Source organism: Antechinus flavipes, chromosome 2 (assembly GCF_016432865.1).
Source record: "Antechinus flavipes isolate AdamAnt ecotype Samford, QLD, Australia chromosome 2, AdamAnt_v2, whole genome shotgun sequence".
In the NCBI taxonomy this organism is placed as follows: domain Eukaryota; kingdom Metazoa; phylum Chordata; class Mammalia; order Dasyuromorphia; family Dasyuridae; genus Antechinus; species Antechinus flavipes.
This window is the reverse complement of record NC_067399.1, coordinates 600,114,431-600,136,208: the sequence shown is the minus strand read 5'-3', so window position 1 is coordinate 600,136,208 and position 21,778 is coordinate 600,114,431. Positions and strand designations below refer to the sequence as shown.

Genomic DNA, 21,778 nt, shown 5'->3' with positions numbered 1-21,778 from the left:
ATATTCAGCCCAATTATCCTAAGAACAAAAACTACCCACAAATCAAAATTTTAATCAAGATAGCCACTTCAATTGCCTTGACATAGATGTTTATATCACATCCTCTTCTCTACACAACAAGTTTCTGCTGCTCTATGTGGTTCTGGCTAAATCCTAACCAGATTATGGTATTCAAGCTGAGAATAAAATTTTTCAGAAGGACACACCTCAGAAGGCTGCTGCTGGCAGCAAATAATAATATAATATATCCAAGTATTCTGCAAAGCTTAAAGTATTACAGGAATGTCAGCTGCTATTATACCTGACAGGAAAGCAACACAGAGAGGAAATCAAGAAAGTAAAGTATCATACGAAGATAGGGTCAATATAGGAAAAAAATTTCTAATAACTGTCAAAAAATCAAATGAGCTGCTTCAGCAAGTGAGAATCCCCTCCTTTGGTTTTTCACAAATATCTTGGGCAAACTCACAAACTGATCCCACTTGAGTATCTAAAAATGTTAAGTAATTGTTCTTATTCTTTCTATTGAGGCAAGATCTAACCTATATAAATTTGAGCAACACAGGTTTATAAGAGGAAGAACTTTCTCTCCTATGCACTGACACATGAATAGGCTGACTATATGGACTCTAAAGGACATAATAAAGGGCATTAAGGAATATGTTATCCCAGGAATCTATGGAATCAACTCCTTACCTATGTATACATACATATATACCTACCTACCTACACACATTTGAATAGCTCTTTTGTAGGTTCTTCAATTAACTACAACAAGCAATTAGAAGCACAGCTTCAACATACATTTGGGAAAGAATGTAGAAATGGGTAAGGAAGAGCAGAAAGTATTTTAAAAATAATTTTGTTGGATTTTTTTTATATTACCTATATTTCCCAATGTATACCATCCCCATCATCCCAGAGAGCCAGCCTTGATAACAGAGAACTTACAAAGCTGTTCCATCTCTGCAAAGAGAGGAGACACAGAAGCCGTCTTGTCAAGGATTATAGAAAATGAAATTAAATGACCCTCACTATTGAAAGGAAATAATAATCTTAAAAGGGAAACAGCCTATCATATATTGAAATTCTATCTGGATCTGTTGGGAGGACTTTCATCTATATGACCTTTATCATATGTAACAGTTATGTAGCCCAGTAGATGAGAGTACCAGGCCTTTATTCTTAAAAAGACTTATCTTCTTAAGTGAAAATCTGACCTCACACTAGATATGTGACCCCGAGCAACTTATTTAACCAAGTTTGCCTCAGTTTCTTTATCTGTAAAATGAGCTGGAGAAGGAAATGGCAAACCTCTCCTGTATCTTTGCCAAGAATATCCCAAATGAGATTTTGAAGAAGTTGATTTTCTTCGTTTAGAATAACAGTTCTCTCTGGGAGAAAGAAGGTTTCTCGGGGAAGTTTTCTGGAAACAGCCTTAGTTTCAGTTAAGAGTAAATAATCACCCAAAACGCAGCCAGGTGATAAAAGTTCAGATCTTTTATTGCCTCCAATATAGCCTGGTTAGCTTAGAGGCCTATCTCTCTGCTTGGTTCCAAAAGCTCCCTCCGAATCCAAAATCCAAAGGTTTGTCCTTCAGCCCAGCCAGCACAAAGGTGAATCTGTCTTGCCTCTGAGAGAGGGCTTCTGGCTCTCAATCTCCCAGAGTGCTCCTCTCTGACCCCAGTCAATGTTCCGAAGTAAAACTTCTCACTCAGAGAGGGTTTCTGGCTGAACTCACTTGACGCTCCCCTATCAATCTAAATTCAGCTGAACTCTCCTGACTGGGCCTCTGCTTTCTTCTTATATATCAGAGAGAGGGATTATGGGTTTCTTCCCAGAGTGCTCTCTGGCCCTAAGAGCTTCAAGGGTGGTGTGAATTCACAAAGTTAACAGTGTTAACTTTGTGAATCTCCCAGACTTGTGAATTCCAATGAGTACTTAAATACTTCTTGCTTATATAAGCTCTCTAAAGGTGTGAACACAAGCATTATTGTCTATCAGTTCTACTTGGGTCTATCTTGTTTCTTCTGGCCCATAACATCTCCTTAGAGGAGTAGATCAATCATACTGAACCATGCTAAATAAGATAATTATTGTCCCTATCAACTCTAATGACTTAACAGTTTGTAAAGATTCCAACAAGACATGATTTAAAAAACAACTGAACATAAACATATGTATCAGTAACAAAAAAAAGACTTTTTTATAGTGCATAAAACTACAAAAATGTTTTCCATATGTAACTATAATCATTATGCATATAGTTTCATATGTATTAAATATAGCATATTTTATACTCACTCTGATGACCTTGAGATTCATTATTCAAAATGTAAGACATATAATGGCATTGTAGACATGGAGCTGACCTTGAATTCAGCAACACCCAGGTTTAAGTCCCATCTCCTACAGGTGCTGGCTGGGCAACTGTGGGCAGAGATCTCAATGCCTCCAGGCAAATGAGACAGTTGTGGAACAGTGTCATCCTCCTATGGAGGGAGCTTATTGGGAAATCCCTACACCAACAAACTATCAGTGGCATCCAAAAGGGAAAAAAAAAAGTCTACTATTGCTTTGAAGTAATTTAGACAATGGGGGCTCATTAGGTCCCTAGAGCCCAAATGGTTTTGAGAACACTGAAGTTCCTTCCTTCCCTCTTTCACTCCTTCTTTTCTTCCCTTTTTTCTTCCTCTTACTCTCTGTCCCTGTTTCTTTCTTTCATCTTTTTTTGAGTCTCTTTCTGTGAATATGTGTCTTTTTGTCATTATCATTTGGAAAATGTTGATTTGAGAAAGGTAGCCACAACTAGCATAGTATAATGGAAAGAACAGTATATTTGAAGAGAAAGGCCCAAGATTATATCCCTAGCTCTACCATTTATTTTGTGTGTATATGTATGTACACACACACATATATAATTATTTATTTGAACTAATCATATTACCTGTCTATTAATGTACTAATCTGTATGTAAAGCTCAGGTTCACTCTCTTCTCCCCATCCACCCCACTCCCTCAAATAATCACCAGCGCTCAAATAAACAAGTACAAACCCAAGTAATTTTCATCTTTTGGCTTGCTGTCATTGTCTAGTTTTAATGCAGAAGGAGATGGAATCTTCAAATATAGCTTACTTAAAGCCTGTGTTTAAATTTCCCCACTGTATGTAAAAAGAATCTCTAGCTCCCATGCCAAGTAGTCAAGATAATATACACAAAAAATGCAAAAGACATAAAGGAATCCATAAACTGATAAAAAACACTTATAGCACTTGCAGGAGTTTATAAGTAGATACTGAAAACAGAGAAAACACTTTAATGGCTTAAAATATCATTTCAATGCATTTAAAATAGCCCCATGCTCTCCCCTAAGAAGATAATCTCATTTTGATGCTGCTGAACAAGCATTTCTTCTTCTTCCTATCAAACCCATTTTCAGGATAACTCTTTGTAATAGCAGGGAGGAAGGAAAGTGAGGTCCAAATCACAGGTTCCCTTCACTGTCTTAGAGTTGTGGTAGCCATGTAAATAAGTCTCTTCTTTGTTCAGGAAGCACACTGTTCAAAAACATTGTTCATGATTCTGCACTTAGGCTGAGTGAGCAAGCCTAAAAGAGAAAAGTTAAAAATCAAAGCAACTGGTCTATTTTGTCAGCTTACTTTCATAAACATTGGAGAAGGGTAACTCCTCTAACAAGAATCCATTCTTCTCTGCTCTACACAATCATCAGAGAAGCTGCCAGTCCCTAAAAACTTGTAAGGTCCTGACTTGTAAGGTTTTTTACAATTAATTTTGAGTCCCCACTCCCAAAATTAAGGTAAACACTGCCATCCTTATTTCAGACAAATTAGATAGTATTTTATTTCTACAATGAAAAATGTTCTTGCCTTTTTGGTATGCAGAAAATAAATTAATGGCACAAGAGTGCCTGCATAAGGTATGAGTCATTCATTCCAATATCCTTACTGTGAAAGAGACACACCCGTAACTCCAAGAATAAGCATATGCTCTAAACTGATCTTGTAATAAGTTATGCATTGGCAAATTCAATAGTTCCTGTTAGAAGAAAAAAAAGCCGGGGTGTAACTAGTTAGACCCAAGTCTCATTTCCTGCTTAGAACAAAAAGAGCTGATAGGAATGAGAAATAACACTGGCCAAAAAAAAAAAAAAGAAAGAAAAAGAACTAAGGAAATAAGAGATAGCAATTATTAGCGCAACAAGGTTCTTAACTATGCTTTGACAATTTAATGAAATACATCTTGACATTTTATAAAATACATTCAAAGAAAATATGCCCAAAATTAAGAAGCCATCTTATATTTAAAAGATTCTAAACTATTTTAAACTTTTAACATGCCAGTTGTGTACTAACATACTAATTAATTCTCCAACAAGCATTAAATACCTACTGATTTAGAAGCTCTAGTATTTAGTCCTTTCCCAGAATAAAAGCCAGTTAGTCACAGGTTATACCCTATTTTGTAGTATTATTGTCTTAAATAGCAAAAATTCTAAATTCTTTTGATAAGATCATGTAAACTCATCTACACAGTAAAAAGTCACAGATCCCATAAGACATCATGAATGAGCAGATATAGATATACATATACATATATATAAAGATGTGTGTGTGTGCGCGCACACGTGTATATGCACACGTATATAGACATGTTTTAGTGGAAGATATATCAGAATGCGTTTCTGAAAAACAAAGACAAATTATACATTTAAGATATACACTTAAGTCTAGTAGTTCTGACCCAGGAAAGGGTTCTAGAAAATCACTATAGATATGGCCATAAATGCTGCTGCAGCCAAAGGCCAGCAAAATACTCATTAGCAAATATTCCATCTGTAAACAAAAACATGGTGCTTTGGGGTTCTCTTCATCATAATTCAAGACAAACACAAGTGAGATATTTGGAAAGCACATAGTAGGTGCTTCATAAATGACTGTTTCTTCTCCAAAAGCCTGAGAAAGACAAGAGGAAGTTCCATAAATTCCTATCTCTAGGAGGTAGATGTGATGATGAACTAACTGCATTCCAGGCATGAAGGTAAACTTGTGCAAAGGCCAGAAACCATGAGATAAAATGCAGAGTTCAAGGAATAATAAATAGGCTAGTTTGGGTAGAAGGGAGTAGAAGAAGACTAATATGCAATTGGTCTAGAAAAAAAATAGACTGAATTGATGGTAAGGGACTTTAAAAACCAAGCTGACCCATCAATTGGAGAATGGCTGGGTAAATTGTGGTATATGAATGTTATGGAATATTATTGTTCTGTAAGAAATGACCAACAGGATGAATACAGAGAGGCTTGGAGAGACCTACATGGACTGATGCTAAGTGAGATGAGCAGAACCAGGAGATCATTATACACTTCGACAACAATATTGTATGAGGATGTATTCTGATGGAAGTGGATTTCTATGACAAAGAGACCTAACTGAGTTTCAATGGATAAATGATGGACAGAAACAGCTACACCCAAAGAAGGAACACTGGGAAACGAATGTGAACTATTTGCATTTTTGATTTTCTTCCCGAGTTATTTTTACCTTCTGAATCCAATTCTCCCTGTGCAACAGGAGAACTGTTTGGTTCTGCAAATATGTATTATATCTAGGATATACTGCAATATATTTAACATATATAGGACTGCTTGCCATCTTGGGGGGAGAAGGGGGTGGAGGGAGGGAGGGAAAAAAAACGAAACATAAGCGAGTGCAAGGGATAATGTTGTAAAAAATTATCCTGGCATGGATTCTGTCAATACAAAGTTATTATTAAATAAAATAAAATTAAAAAAAAAAACATGTAATTGGGGAAAAATAAAACATACTCTTTTAAAATTAAAAAAAAAAAAGAAAAAAAAAAAAAACCAAGCTGAGGAGTTTGCATTTTTCTCCTAAAAAAGATAGCTTCTTAAACAAGTAAGTTACGTGGTCAATTTATATTCAGAATTATCTTCATTATTACTGAAAAGAATACACACACACACACACACACACACACACACACACAAACACGAGGCAGATTAGTATGTCAGTAATATGAAAGACTGGGGTGGAAAGATTCAAAGAAATGTCTTTAAGTAAGACTTATAAGTAACTTATTAGCAATGGGATGTGGGGAGAGAAAGGAAAAAGTTAACAATAATAAGGATTTCAAACATATGTAACTGGGCATCTCACCGGTTAAAAAAAAGTTAAATCAATGGAAAGGCATCTGGGGGAGAATACATCAGATAATAAAGTGACCTGGGACATGCTGATATTAAGCTTCTGGTAGGACACCTATAGGGATGCATAAAAACTATAGACATCTGGAGTATAAATTTGAAGGAGATGAGTCAGTAAGGCCTGGAGATAGAGATCTGTGCATAACCTCTAAGAAGATAAAGAGAAGAGAAGCAAAAGTTTAAATTTTAAATAGCCAAGAAATCCTAGGTGCCAGCCTCAAAACTACAAAGCCATTGTCTTTGTTTCCATTTCAAAACAAAGTAAGAAAAGTGGATAATTAAAGTTAAATAGGAAATGGGAATAGCCAGATGTGACATGTGATGGTGAAAAGAATGATTTAGTACCAATTTTTTTTAAAGCAGGTTTTGCTTTCTTAGAGTTTTTGTTTTGTTTTGTTTTAGAATACAGGAAGAAAGAAAATACAGTTACCTGAAATGGGTACAAAATAATTTTCTTCTTTTCCTTTTAATTTGTAGTTCAACTACTATAATGGCTACCTGGGGGAAAATACACCTAGATTTGAGATATGCATGCTATGATTAAAAAATAAAAATACATCCAGAATCATATAAACATTTAAAAAATGATAATGGGTTTAATTAAAGTTCATATTAACTTCAAAGTTCAATGTTCAAATATAACTCTGCAAAGTTCATAATATTCTAGGATACTGTTTCAAAAACAATACAAATAAAAATGGAAAAAAAAAAACAAGATTCATAAAGTTTCCTCAATATGCTACTTATCGACATGAAGGATATATAATTATAATAAATTGAAGCATTTTTTTTAAAGCCTGAATCAAAGTTATTAAAAGAATAATTGTCTACACTGACTATGACTAATTTTATCAATGAAAGAACCAGTACAGGATTTTTTTGCTTATCTGTGAATGGAAGGAGTTCCCTTAAAGGTCTCTCAGTAAGTAAAGAATGAATCATAGCAACAGAAAATAATAAGATACTACTAGGAGTTGCACTGTTTCCATGCAATAATAGTTTTGATCTAGAGAAATTGTATTTTACAAGTGGGAATACTTATATTAACTTATGCATCTCAAGCCTTATAGAGGCTATTTTAAAACATCTGAATAGAAAAGCCACGTATAACATTTTTTCTTAGAGGACTCATTGATATACAAGATTTTATGGAGTGTTAAGTGAGATAAAAACATAAATGTCTTTACTTTGAACTATAGAAAGAAATAATAAGTGTGGTTTGCCACTGCTAGTCTGGAATCTATCCAAACTTGCCAATCGAGTCAATAAATATGGGAGCCCTACAGAAAATGGGAAGATCCAAAACAACTTGTACATGATTGCACCCCCTCCCATGTCTACCTCCCCGTCCTCATCTCTGCCCTTCCCTAGCTACACCTCCAAGGCTCAGATGAAGTACCACTTCCTACTTAAAACCTATCAGGGTCTCTGAACTCTGAACATTTCCTTAATTCCCTCCCCCTTGTATATACTTATAAATATTTTGTTTACATATGTTGTTCCCTACAACCAAAAATGCAAACACCTTGAAGGCAGGAGTTTTTTTTTCCTTTGATTTTTTGTATTTTCAGAGCCTAGTACTGTGGTGTTGTTCTTTAAAAATATAATGGTTCTCTCTGGGAGCAGATTTCTTGGGGAGGTTTTCTGAAGGTAGCCTTAGTTTCAGTTAAAAGTAATAATCACCCAAATGCAGCCAGGTGCTAAAAGTTCAAATCTTTTATTGTGTTCTTCAATATAGCCCGGTTAGTTTTTCTTAGAGGCCTATTTTTCTGCTTGGTTCCAAGAGCTCTTGCATTTGTCCTTTGCCTCTGCTTTCTTCAGCCTCCAGCCAGAACAAAGGTAGAAGATGGAATGAATCTCTCTTGCCTCCGAGAGAGGGCTTCTGGCTGAACTAACTTGACTGGCTTACTGAAGCTCTGTTTATGCTCCTTCTCCAAGAGTGGGATTGGGATCCAAGGGTGGGATTATGGGTTTCCTCTCAGAGTACTCTCTGGCCCTAAGAGCTCCTTGCTTATATGAGCTCTCTAAAGGTGTGAACACAAGCATTGTTTCCACTTAATACCTTGTTTCTTCTGGCCCATAACATCTCCTTGTAAGATCAGATCAATCATACTGAACCATGCTAAATTAGATAATTATTGTCTCTATCAACTCTAATGACTTAATACTTTGTAAGGATTCCAACATAGTACCATATACAGAAGACAATCAGGGAACACTTTTTTTAAAACACTTACTATATGCCAGGCATATACAAAGAAAGACAAAAAGCAATTGCTGCTTTCAAGGAGAACACAGTCTACTGGGAGAGACAATATGCAAAGAAGTAGATATAAGCAAGATATATATGTTAAGAGATAAGCAACAGAGGAAAAACTCTAAGCCTGAAGAACTCTAAGAACTTGTTGACTGGACTGGTATGAATATCTTTCTCTACTCAAAGGTTATGTCCTACCCGTTCTCCTACATATACCTGTTTATATTCAGAATTCAAGAGGACAAACGATGAATTCAAAACAGCTAGATTCCCAAAACATTTCATATGATATTCTTTCCAACCAAACTTACCAAAAAGGCTTTAAAATTTTAATTATTTATTCTGAACCTCATAACAACAAATACAAATAAATATGAAACTAACATCTACATAAAATCTTAAGATTCAAATAACCTACATTTTAATTGGACAATTTTTAAAGATTTTCAATTTTGGAAAACTTAAATACCTTGATCAACAAAATGACCAACCGCAACTTTCAAAGGACCCAAAATGACACATGTTACTCAACCAGAGAAGCAACAGACTCAAGATATAGATTAAAAGATATTTTTGCCTATAGCCAATACAGGGATTTGTTTGACTATTGATATTTGTTAAAAGGATTTTCTTTCTTTCTTTTTTATTTCAATGGGGGGGGGGGGGTAAAGAGAAAAAATAGATTTTTTTTTGCCAATTAAAAGAAAAAAGAAAAGATTTTAATAAGGAAAAAAATTGTTAGATTTTTAATGTGATTATAGCTGATGTGTATTTTGTTAGTCAGTTTACCCCATTTTGTATCACTTAATGGGTTTCACATTTCTTTATGCTTTTCTGCATATCATCATATATAATAACAGATTTGTACCATATTAGTGAAAGATAAGATATATTGCTATTCACTAACAATTCAATAGATTGTTTTGTTGTTGTTGTTGTTCACTATTAGAAATAATGTAGTTATGAATAGTTTTGGTTTGGGGAAGGTTGTTTTTTTGTCTTTGTAGAGAAAAGTCCTTTTTCCTTTTTAATGACAAAGGGCTACTGAGTCAAAGGACAGGATTACTTCTGTGACTTACTGGATACGTCATATTGATTTCTAAAAAACTTAGATGAAATCATAAAAGACAGTGGGAAGAATTGGTGTCCAGATTGAATTTAAAGACTGCATCTCCTACCTCTGTATCCTTGGATAAGTCAATTCACCTCTCAAAATCTCACTTTCTTCTGCTTACAGGATGAGGGAGTTGAACTAGATATCCTTTGAGATCCCTTCTAATTCTTGAATCTATGAGCTTATGATCTGCAGTCTTAAGTGCAGGCAATAATAATAACTAGCATTTAGGAAAACTGAAAAAATAGTATGGCAAAGGCTGCTCACAGACCAACATTTCACATCCTTTGTCAGGAGGGGTCAAAGTGGGTTCATGATTTAGATATGAAGGATGATACCATAAGCAAATTAGGAAAGCAGGTAATGGTTTGCCTGTCAGATTTTTGGAGAAGGGAGAAATTTATGAATTAAGAAATAAAGAACATTATAAAATGCAAAATGGAGAATTTTTATTACATTAAATTAAAAAAGTTTTGCACAAATATAATAGCTAGCATTTACATAGCACCAACTATGTGCCAAGCACTGTACTAAACATTTTATAAATATTTATCTCATTTGATTTTCACAATATGGAAAGGTGCTATTGTTTTTTTTTCTTTTACCTTCTTTTTTTTTTTTTTAATTTTATTTAATAATTACTTTAATAATCCATGCCAGGGTAATTTTTTTTTACAACATTATCCCTTGCACTCGTTTCTGTTCCGATTTTTCCCCTCCCTCTCTCACCCCCTCCCCTAGATGGCAAGCAGTTTTATATATGTTAGATATGTTGCAGTATATCCTAGATACAATATATATTTGCAGAACCGAACAGTTCTCTTATTGCACAGGGAGAATTGGATTCAGAAGGTAAAAATAACCCGGGAAGAAAAACAAAAATGCAGATAATTCACATTCGTTTCCCAGTGTTCTTTCTTTGGGTGTAGCTGCTTCTGTTCATCATTTATCAATTGAAACTCAGTTAGGTCTCTTTGTCAAAGAAATCCACTTCCATCAGAATACATCCTCATACAATATCGTTGTTGAAGTGTATAATGATCTCCTGGTTTTGCTCATTTCACTTAGTATCAGTTCATGTAAGTCTCACCAAGCCTCTCTGTATTCATCCTGCTGGTCATTTCTTACAGAACAATAATATTCCATAACATTCATATACCACAATTTACCCAGCCATTCTCCAATTGATGGGCATCCATTCATTTTCCAGCTTCTAGCCACTACAAACAGGGCTGCTACAAACATTTTGGCACATACAGGTCCCGGAAAGGTGCTATTGTTAATGCCTATTTTACAACTGAAGAGATAGGCAAGCAGGAAATAAGTGTATAGTCCAAGGTGTGTATGTGTGTATCTCTTTCTCTTAAACACACACACACACACACACACACACACACTCTCTCTCTCTCTCTTGAACTTTATCCTTCCTGACTTCTCAGCACTCTCTCCACTTCACCATTTAATGCCTCCTATAATACTGTGCTCCAAATGAAAAATTTTAAGCTTAAATTATAATTTGCAATACAACCCCAGGAAACATAATTTTCATAATAAAAAAGGAAATAAAATATCAGACATGTTTGACAATGGCAAAGAAAAAAACCTTCTATAGTTCAATCTTAGCCTTATTAGGGTTGGAGCCATTTCCCCCCTCAGTTTTCTAATCTCTAAAAAAAAGATGTTAGGAGTTTGATTACTTTCAAAACCCCAGCTCTAAATATATGTTTATATGATGATAATATGAGCATGTGATTCCAGTCCACCTTGTACTAAAAACATCAAATTAGATCATTTTAAAATAAATTTTGCAAATTTCATGTTGAATGGTAGCATCTTAAAAGTTATTTTGTGTTTCTAATCAGAGAATTAAATAGCTTTTACAAGTGATTAACACTTTGAATCTTTTTCAAAAATTCTGTGTCCATCTTTAAACCACATTTCCATTAATAGCTTCAATTACAGATTATAAGATATTTAATCAGATATATTTGCCAAAACTTATTTCTTCTACTCTAAAATCATTTTAATAGTTTTTTTGTAAGAAAAAATAAAAGCAATTTTTTGATACAATCATTTTACTTTTCTTCACACAGAACTATGTCATCCTTTACTTATTTCCACCTCCAGCATCACACTGGTGTTCTGACTGTTCCATGTTCACAACATTTTATCCCCACCTTTTAGTCTTTGCACTGACATTCCCTCTATTTTTGGAACACGCTTCCTCCTCACCTTTCCTTCAGCTACAGAATCTCATTTCCTTCACAGTTTAGGCTTCAAGCATACCTTTTATAGGAAGCCTTTCCTAATCAATTCACTAATGTTCTCCCTCCCTCAGTCACCTTGCATTTGTTACTTATACATATGTATGAACATGTGTCTCCCCAAAGCTACGCTATTTCATTTGTTCTTTGTACTCTTAATGGCTAGTATAGTGCCTAGTAAACTGCATATACTTAGTAAATATATGTTGCATGAGTGATGCATATTTTGTGTGTGTGTGTACACACAGTACAAAATTAGATCATGAACACAACACTAATATAAAATACCGTCAAGGTGATAGTTATTATTGTTGTTCAGTCATATCTGACTCTTCATGACCCCTTTCTTGGCAAAGACACTGAAGTATTTTGCCAATTCCTTCTCTAGCTCATTTTAAAGATGAGGTAACTGAGACAAACAAGGTGAAGTGACCTGGCCAGGATCACACAGCTAGAAGTGTCTAAGGCCACATTTGAACTCAGGTTTTCTTGACTCAATATTATATCCTGTGACACAGAGTTGTTCTTATGCCGGCAAAACATACCTATTAGACGGAGCCTCATAACAAGAAAGAGATAAAATAGAAAACATCTTTGTCAACAGTAGTAAAATCTTATATAATTAATTTTTAATCACTTAATTACAGAGAACAATCCAAATTCACAACAGAAATAGTCCCTCTCACCTTCCAAAAAACTGGTTTTAAAAGTATAATAAAATATCATGACAGCAAGCTTTTGGTTTCTGAGGAAAGGGGGGAAAAAGACAGAAGTACTGGGACATTTTTCTACTAGTCTGCATATAAAACAAAAATCTAATTAGTAGAAATTGGTAAAACAACATACCCCAAGACAAAAGTGACTTGCCTACAATCACACAGTAGTGAATGACAGAACTGGAATTTGAACCCAAGGCTCAAGAACACAGGCCTGAGTTCTTTCAATAATAGTATACTGTCTCCCTGTGTTTCACTCATGATCTCCCTCAAAAATAAATTCCAGATATTAAAAAAATCTAAAGTCTAGATAAGAGGAAGTTTTAAAGGAAAAAACTGATAAAGAAAATTAAAATCAATAGTTTGACAGGGTGGTAGAATACTAAAGTAATACTTTCATATCTTATATATTAAAAAACATAAAAAACAAAAAAACAAAGGTAGACACATGAACTCTCAAGAGAGTCAATGAATGCTTATATCTAATTGGCACTAAAAGTCATTCTTGTATTAAGGGAATAATGGTATCTATAGGAAAGTTTAACTTAAAATTTAAATGACACAAACATAGCTCCTTCAGCATGGTATTCAGAAAAAAAAAAACAATAAAATTAAACTCTGTTTTTAATAGAATAGAAAGAGGGACTGGCCTGAAATTTTGTGCAAGTCCCAAAGGAGGCATTTTCTTCTCCAGCAGCAAGTTGGCTTCAAGTTGAATACAAGAAATTTTTTAAGTACCAGAAGATCTTAAATTCTACTTGATAAAGAATGGTATGCAGAAAGAATTTTTCAGTTACATTATTCAGTAACTTCTAAATATGAACCTGAGTTTTCTATTTGTCTCAACTAACTAACTAAAGAAAACAATGTAAGTCTTTCTACAAAGTTCCACTACAAGAACCAAGGAAGACATTTCAGCTTTCTGGACCTCTATCTCCTCAACAAAATGAAAGAACTGTATTAGAAGTCTCTAAAGTATCCTCTAACTCAAATATTGTGAATTCCCATTTTTCTTCAGAAATAAAAGATGTTTCTATCTAACCTTATCCTTTTTTAATTTTAAAAAGTTGTGCAAATAAAATTTATTCATTGGATAACTCAAGAAGTTTAGCATAATGGATAGAGCATGTTAGCTTTGGAATCAAAGACCCAAGTTCAAGTCAGGCTTTTTACACACGCTATGTAAACTTGAACTAAACCTCTTAAGGGACTCAGGAAATGCTCTACAAGACTTTAATTTGTACAGAGTTACTATATATATACATATATATAACTAATCTGCAATGGGTAAAAGCAAGTTCCCTGAATTGATGAAATCACAAATCTAGATAAACAATCTCCCAAGAATCAAAATTACAGACACCCCAAAAGACAATGAATAGACAAATACACAGGGAGCATAAGAGGGATGCAAAAATATATCCAACAATTGCTTATACAAGTGGCATAAAAGAATCTTCCTGAAAATAGGATCAGAAACATAGGTGGTATTGTAGCAAGAGCATGAATAACAGACAGCCTAAGTGTTGCACCAGTACCCAAGAGTGTTAAGAGAATCAGAGAATGCCTCCAACACAGATCTTCTATGAAGGATTAATGGGAGGGCACAGACATGATTCACAGAATAATGAAACACAGATGTCTTTAACAGGAGTGTAACCATTAATCAACTAGTTTACAACATTCTGAAGAGGCCAACAATCACAATTACTAAATAAAACACAACCAGCCTTTTCTCCTACCTAATCATGTCTATTTCAGCAAGCAATGGTTTTTTTTTTTAATAACTCCAGATAAAAGAAATAATCATATGTAAAAAAGCATGTAGCCAATGTTCTAACAAGCCTATTCAAAGCCAGAAAACTCCAGTTTTCCTTTCAAATTGAATTACAAGTTCATCCAATATCATAAAATCTAACCCAAAATTAGGGCATAGGATACTTTAGAGTTTTCCTTCAAGGCCTGATAGCAAAATTCATATATATGATCACAAATCAAGTATAAAAAAGATAGTATTCTCATTAGTTAGCAAAAAATAACTAACCAGTATCCTATAAAATTTAATTTGTTTTATAAGGAAAATTGTTTCTGTCCATTATTACAATTTATTAAACACTGCTGTACAAGAAAGTAATAAGTCAATTATTAGTATGACACTGATAAATGATTCTTCAATATCTCTGACCTGATGGTTTCTATGACCACCCTGTTTCACCTCAATCAATTAAGAAGAATTTATTGAGCTGGGAGGAATAACAAAGATTAAAAAATAAAATTAAATACCTGTCCTATAGATGCTTCCATTATACTGTGGGAGATGATGTATATACATTTATGTACATATAAAATAAACAGAAAGTAAATTTTTGGGGATGCCCTAGCAGTTGGGGGAGAGAAAAAGGAAAGAAATCAAGGAACAACTTCCCATGAGCTGTGAGCTGAGCCCTAAAGAAAAGCAAGATCCTAAGAGGTGAAGATGAGAAAAGAGATTACATTTCAGGCATAAGGAGACAGCCTAGACAAAAGCACAAAAACAGGAGATGGAATATCTTGGGTAACGGACAATAAGATAGCTAGTTTGATTGGACTGGAGAGTGTATAAAGGAGATGAATGTAAAACAAGGCAGTGGGGTAAATCTTTAAATGTCAAATTGAAGAATTTGTTATTCCTCTATACAATCCTTATGTACTTGGCACCTTAAATATTAAAAGTAAAAAACAAAATGAAACATGGGAGGGCCCAAGAGGCAGAAGTTAAACCAGTCATTTTTACTTTTTGGTTCAGAATGTGATTTCAAAGGAAGAACTTCCCCTACCAACGTACATCATCAACTATTCAATAAATTGCAATCTTAAACTAATACAATCTACGTTTCCCATTGTCAAATAATCTTGGAAATGTATGTTCCCATTTAGAATGGCATCTCTCTCTCTCTGAGGTTTTTTATTCCTAACCTGAAAAGTTCACTTCTACAGATCTGTGACCTCATCAATGTGGGTGTCTCAAAGATCACAGCCCCTATACAACTTCTCATCCTGTGCATCCTGTCCATATCTATGAATGTGATATGGATCTTCTAAATCTCTTCGCATTTCATAGATGTGAATGGAGCACCTCAGATTCTCATCTGATATCCCTGGCTCTCATAATATGATAAGCCCACTTCTTTTCCTGATTAAACATCTCTAAAAATATAATTTTTTTCCTGCTTCTCTTAAATGTCAATATGCTACAATCTACTGACTTATACCAAGAAGTTCTTCATTGACTTTCAGAACATACATAAATGTAATTCAGAAGGTTGTCATATCCTATGGCTTGTAGCATCATTGGAAAAATATTAACGTTAAAAAGTTAGATCTTTGTTTCAATGAGAAGTCTGAGTACTAAAAGTACTGAAAAATATTCCCTAAAACACACTTGTCCACCATTCAAATTTAAACCTAGTTTCATCTATGGCAACTATCCAAGATATATTTTTTGATGGGCTGGTGAGAATCTAAACAATAAGTATTCATAATTCATTTGTTTGTTTTTGTGTAGCTATTAGATTAAATACCTTTGAGCAATTAGAGATTATATTTTAAAAGTTCTAGTCTGTTCCAAGGCCTGATGATTCTGTTTTGAGATAATATTGTACTAGATCTATGTGGAGCACTTCATCTCTATGTAATCTCACCTTAATTTTAACACAGTCCTGAGTATGTTTTATGACAAAGAATAAACAAATGTGTGTTTCTGTTTAAATATAAATAAATATATACACATTTTTATATACACATACATATACAAGCTGACTGACGGAAACAGGCCAAAGATGGAAAAATATAAGAGAACTGATACCAATACAAACTATCACCATTTCCTTAAGAATTTTAACAGACATAAATTATTTGCCAGCAAACTTTATCTCCTTGTCAAATAAAGCAATATGACAGCCTAGAACAACACTGTTTTAGACCAGGGCTTCTTAAACTTTTCCCATACATGAGCCTTTTTCTCCTGAGAAATTTGTGACCCCATCTAGAATTTGAGTCAAGATGTTTCTAGTCTAGGTCTAGCAAGATTTGCGCAAGCACAGTGCAAAGTGTACATTTGTGTTCATAGCCAAAGCTTCAGTGAAACTGCTCAATGCAACACGGGCAAGCACTATCAGAAATACCTGGTATTAATTTTTGGTCACTACTTTCAGAAACCTTAACTGTTGCCAAATTTTTTGTAAACATCTCCTCTCCACATTCAATTATATGACCTCATATGGGGTCACATCCCATAGCTGAAGAAGTTTTGATTTCGATTCTAAACTCATTTATAGAATCTTATGGAGAATTAAAGATGATATAAAAGCAAAAGATGAAAGGTAAGGTTTTTAAAATGTGTAATGTCATGGAGAAAAAAAGGATAAGCAGTACTGCCTCAAAAGTAGGGAGAACTAAATATAGAAATCAAGTGAGAATTTCGAATAAACCGTATCAACCCAATGCTAGACATGTCTGAACAAATGAATGATAATTATTATTAACAACAAAATCAATAATTACCAACATATATGCCTATTTTTCCATCTCTACAAAATCTTTAAGAAAATTATCTATTCACAACACTACAAGTCTGACTCCAATGGATCCCTATTGCCTGTATGACCTCTTGTGTTTGAACCAAGGCCTATCATAGAAAGAGGCACTTAAATATTTGTTGACTTTTTTTTTTTAACCCTTAACAATCTGATGGAACCTACAACCTCATTGTGTGTGTGTATGTGTGTATTTTTTCCACCCTTAACAATCCAATCAAACAAGCTTTCTTGGCTGTTCTTCATCTAGTACATTATATCTCTCATCTCCAGGCCTTTGTGAAGGCTGGGCTCATAGATCCTAAAATGTATTCTCCTTATTTCTACCTTTTAAGAATTCTTTACTTCTCTTAAGACTCAGCTTAAGCACCCAGGTTCTACACAAAGCCTTTCTGAATTTCTAAATGTCACTACCCTCTCTCTATAAACCACCTCATATTTATTTTTTATCTATTCTGTAGACACATACATGTGTAGGTTCTTTAAAAATGAAGAATACTTCATATTTGTCTTCCTAACTCCAATGCCTATCACAGTGTCTGGTATGTAATAAAAAGTGTTTGTGAATCAATGCTGGGTGAATGATTGCTAGGTTCCTAGCATTCTTTTCATTGACTGCATTCACTTCCTGGTTATTTTATTCACTTTACAATTTATTATTGTATTCTGGCTTCTGGCTTCTAACTTCAGCTGAAGCTGCCAATAATCTCTTAATTGCACAATTTAACAGCTTTTCTTAATTCTTCATCCTCCTTCACCAATCTTTCTGCTATCATCTCCTCTATCTTCGAAATCCTTTTCCTTTAGCTTCATTAACATTAACTATTTTACAATCTCTTTGGCAGGTTCTTTACCCATCTCCAGCCCTGTAAGTATAGCTGTTACCAATTCTCTCCTGAGTCATCTTCCAACTCTTAAGAAGCTACCAAAAACGAAATTATCTCTATGCAGATGATTCTCAATCTATATATTCAACCCTAAATTCTTATCTGAATTTGAATAGATGCAATGTCTAGGAATTAAAGTCTAGAATACATTTTCACCTTATTTTGGCCTTTCAGTTCTTATTGTTTTTCAAAATATAAACTCTTCATGTAAGTCTTGCCCAACTCTCCAATTAACAATTTTTTTTTCCTGACCTAACCCTATATTTATTTGTCTTTGAACATAAAGTTTCGGAAAGAATAAAGAAAGATCTTTGGGATCTAAGAAGGGACCTTCTGGAGCCTTTTCAACATGGAGAATCTCTGATCTAGGTCAATGTCCTACATGGCATGAAAGCTCCTGAATTAATACTTTGAGGGAATCATTAGAACTGCAAGAGACCTTAGAAATCACATAAGTGAACTTGAGGGAATGAATGAAATTAGACCTAAAGAAATTAAATGACTTGTCCAAGACTATAGTCAGTGAGTAAAAAGAATGGGAATAAAACAAAGATTTTGTGATTCCTGGTTCAGCATTTTTACAGCTATTATCAGGCTATTTCTCAGGGTTGCCGGATTATCAAAAAAAAGAAGCAAGTAATATTTGGCACTAAATCCACATTTTCAAGTATATATATCATGGGCTTTGTTAGTAATTAAAAGTCTGTTTACGTACCAATCTTAGAAAATTTAAAAGTTATACTGTGGAAAGTTGCTTTCAAGAATTCCCAAGATCAAAGTATAGAGAACAAAATTATAACAAGATGACCATTAAAAAAAATTGTTTTAGTTTAGTTTAGTGGTAGGGTAAATATTAGTTTGGGTAATATTAGAAAAAGATAAACATATCAAACAAAAAAACCTAGGAACAAAATATCTACACAGTTTATTTCATGGTGAATTTTTTTTTAATCTTCAACTTCTCAAAATGAAAATTAAGATAATGATTCAGGAATCTTTTATGCTAAACAAAATTATTATAGTTTTAATAAGCCTGATCCCTAAACAATGTCAATTTCATAACACTTTGTGGACACCTTCAAATGGCAATGAATATAGTCATATAAAAATGCTATAATTAAAGTATATTAGAATGTTCAGTATACTTATTACATAAGAAAAGGTGCATTTAAAGTGAAACACAAAAGTGATAAAGCATGAGGAAACAGTAGTAATCCCAATAAAGTAACACTTTTAAAGTTGGGGAAGAGAAACTAAAATTGATGTCAACAATACTGCCAGGAATAGACAGATGGACAAGACATGATCATTTCTCGCCCGATATTACAAGTGGAAGACAGAACATCTAAATTTGGAACATTCGATTCTGGCCACTTGCCTAAGATTCCAGAAAAGAAGGCATTTTTAAAAAGCATGCAAAGTTCATGTAAAACCCTTTTTATTTTATGCCCCCAAATACTGATTATCAAATCTAGGAGTCACACACATTGGGTTAGGCCCACCTTTGAAAGATACTATCTTCCAAGATTGCCACCTCCATCATATGACTGTTGTGGGTGTATACTAGTGAATTTTAATTGTTATGACAAAGAGGTTTGGTAACCTGTTTTGTGATAGAAATTATTTGTGGTTGCTGTTCTCTAAGAAATAAACCTCTGAAGGATTTAAAAAAAAAAAAAAAAAAAAAAAAAACCTTTCTCAGTTACAAAGGAAAGCTAGGTTATCTGGCCAATGGATTCATTAAAGAGGCAGAAGCCGAACTTCCTCTTTTCAAGGATACAATACGCCGAATCTTCGTATGAGGAGCCGGGAGGACAGAGTTAAAAAAGAAAATACATCTATCCACCTTGACCATCCTTACCCCTCCCGGAACCTTTATTTCGCAAATTCTAATTCCAAGGACCTTGCTCTCAAGTAACAGCATTCGTCTTTCACACCTCAACCTGACCCTAACCATCATCACCACGAAGTGGTCATTTAATAGATAATGACTTCTCACTTCGTTCCCGGAGATACCGCGCCCACCTACCAGCCCTACAGGAGCTCAGAGGTTGCGGACCCCCTGCCAACCGCCCGGCCCAATGGCCTCTCCCCATCCCCGTCCCCGCAGGGGGTCAGGGGTGTGAGGAGGGCAGGAGCGGGGCAGGGGCACGGCCCCGTCCCCACGCCGCCCTCCTCCCCCTTCTTCCCCACGCTGGGGCGAGGGTCTCCGTTTGCCGGGGCGGGGGTCTCCGCTTACCAGGGCGCAGCTGCAGGCTCCCGTCCCGGCGGCTGCACCATAGCGCGCGCTCGCCCTGCTGCAGGATGTAGTGATCCTTGGCTTGGAAGAGCTCCATGCCCGCCCCGGGCCCCAGGGGCGGAGAGCACGGTGGCGAGCCCGCCCCGCGGCGGACCCCCGGCCCGGCCGGGGCGCCCTCTTCAACTGGGGCCGCCAGAGTGGCGGCCGCAGAGCCAGAGCCGAGGCCCAAAGGCGAAGAGCTTAGAGGAGCGCCGCCTTAAAAGCCGCCGCCGCCGCCGCCACCGCGGCCGTCACCTCCTTCTTGGCTCCAGGTCTGTCTGTGTGAGCCCAGCTCCGGCTCTCGGTCTTCTCCCCGGGTTCCAAGGCTCCGCCCCCAGCACCACCCCGTCCCCACCCTCCCTGCCTTCACGTGATCCCGCCCGTGGCGTCTCCACGTCGCCCCCGTGCGGGGGACTGGAGTAGCCACCTGAGGGCGACCCTCCTGTCATCTCTTCCCCTCCCGTCATCTCCTCCCCTCCCTCCTCCTGTCCCCCTGTCTGTGCAACCCAGGGACCGGCCCGTGCCCCCTTCCCCGCCCGCCCCCTTGCGGGGGACAAGAGCCAGCGCCTCTTCCAGTCGTGCTTCCGCCAGTTCTTCAGAATCACTCTTAAAGAACAAAACCCCAAACTCCCAAGTAGGGTCGGGAAGGGGTTCCGGTCTCGCTCGTCCTTGCTCGTCCTTGCTCGTCCCCCCGGATAAAACAGATGGACTCTTCTACAGAAGAGACCCCCCGCAAATGGGGTTTCGCCCCCTGCGCAGGCTTCCTCTTTTCATCACCCTCACTCTGCCTTTGAAAGCAAATGACACACGCGATCCTCCCCTTCTCTGCTTCAATGCAACAAGTTTTTTTGCGGGTCTTAGCTAATGAATGAGCATTTAGTAAACGCCAAATATGTGTCAGATGCTAGGAATACAAAGGAAGCCTCTGTCCTCAGGAAGTTCATGATCTAACGGTGGAGACAACGTGCAAACAACTTCGCACAAACTCTATTTCCCGGACAAATTTAAGAGAAATGCCCAGCAGTTAGCACAGGGCCTGGCCCGTAGTGAGTGGCTAATAAATAGTTGTCATCTGACCAGCGGTCCGCTAGAACTTAGCATCGGGATTGCTTTCACTAGGAAACGAGGCCTGGGTGGCAGAAAGCAGCAGGCGCTGCTCCTTGCCCTTGGCAGCTCTCTCCCTAGGAAGCAGAGGAGCCGTTGACGTCGTCTAATGATGTCATTGCCCTGCTCCCGCCGGACCTACTCCCTGTGGATCTCCCCCAGACGAGCACACTTCGATACACATCCGTCTCGGGTGGAAGATGCTCCGCTGGGCGCTGCTGCCTCGGAGCCACGCAGCTTCTGGCTTCAGCTAGAGTCCTGGGTGATGGGTGCCTAATTATTTTAAAAGTGCCCTCTGCCAACCTCTTTTAGTTCAAAAACCTTCTTGGTTTTTTGTTT

At 36.3% G+C, this 21,778-nt stretch overlaps 1 protein-coding gene across 2 annotated transcripts in view; it reads right to left on the bottom strand.

The window, feature by feature from the left end:
• INPP5F (inositol polyphosphate-5-phosphatase F) overlaps window positions 1-20,616 on the bottom strand; it is a 99,146-nt gene extending 78,530 nt beyond the window's left edge. For both annotated transcript variants that reach the window (XM_051981546.1, XM_051981548.1), the window contains exon 1: window positions 20,297-20,616. In XM_051981546.1, coding sequence (XP_051837506.1) covers window positions 20,297-20,393 — 97 coding nt within the window. In that variant the 5' untranslated portion in view covers window positions 20,394-20,616. The remainder of the gene's footprint in view (window positions 1-20,296) is intronic.
• Between the last annotated feature and the right edge of the window lie 1,162 nt (window positions 20,617-21,778).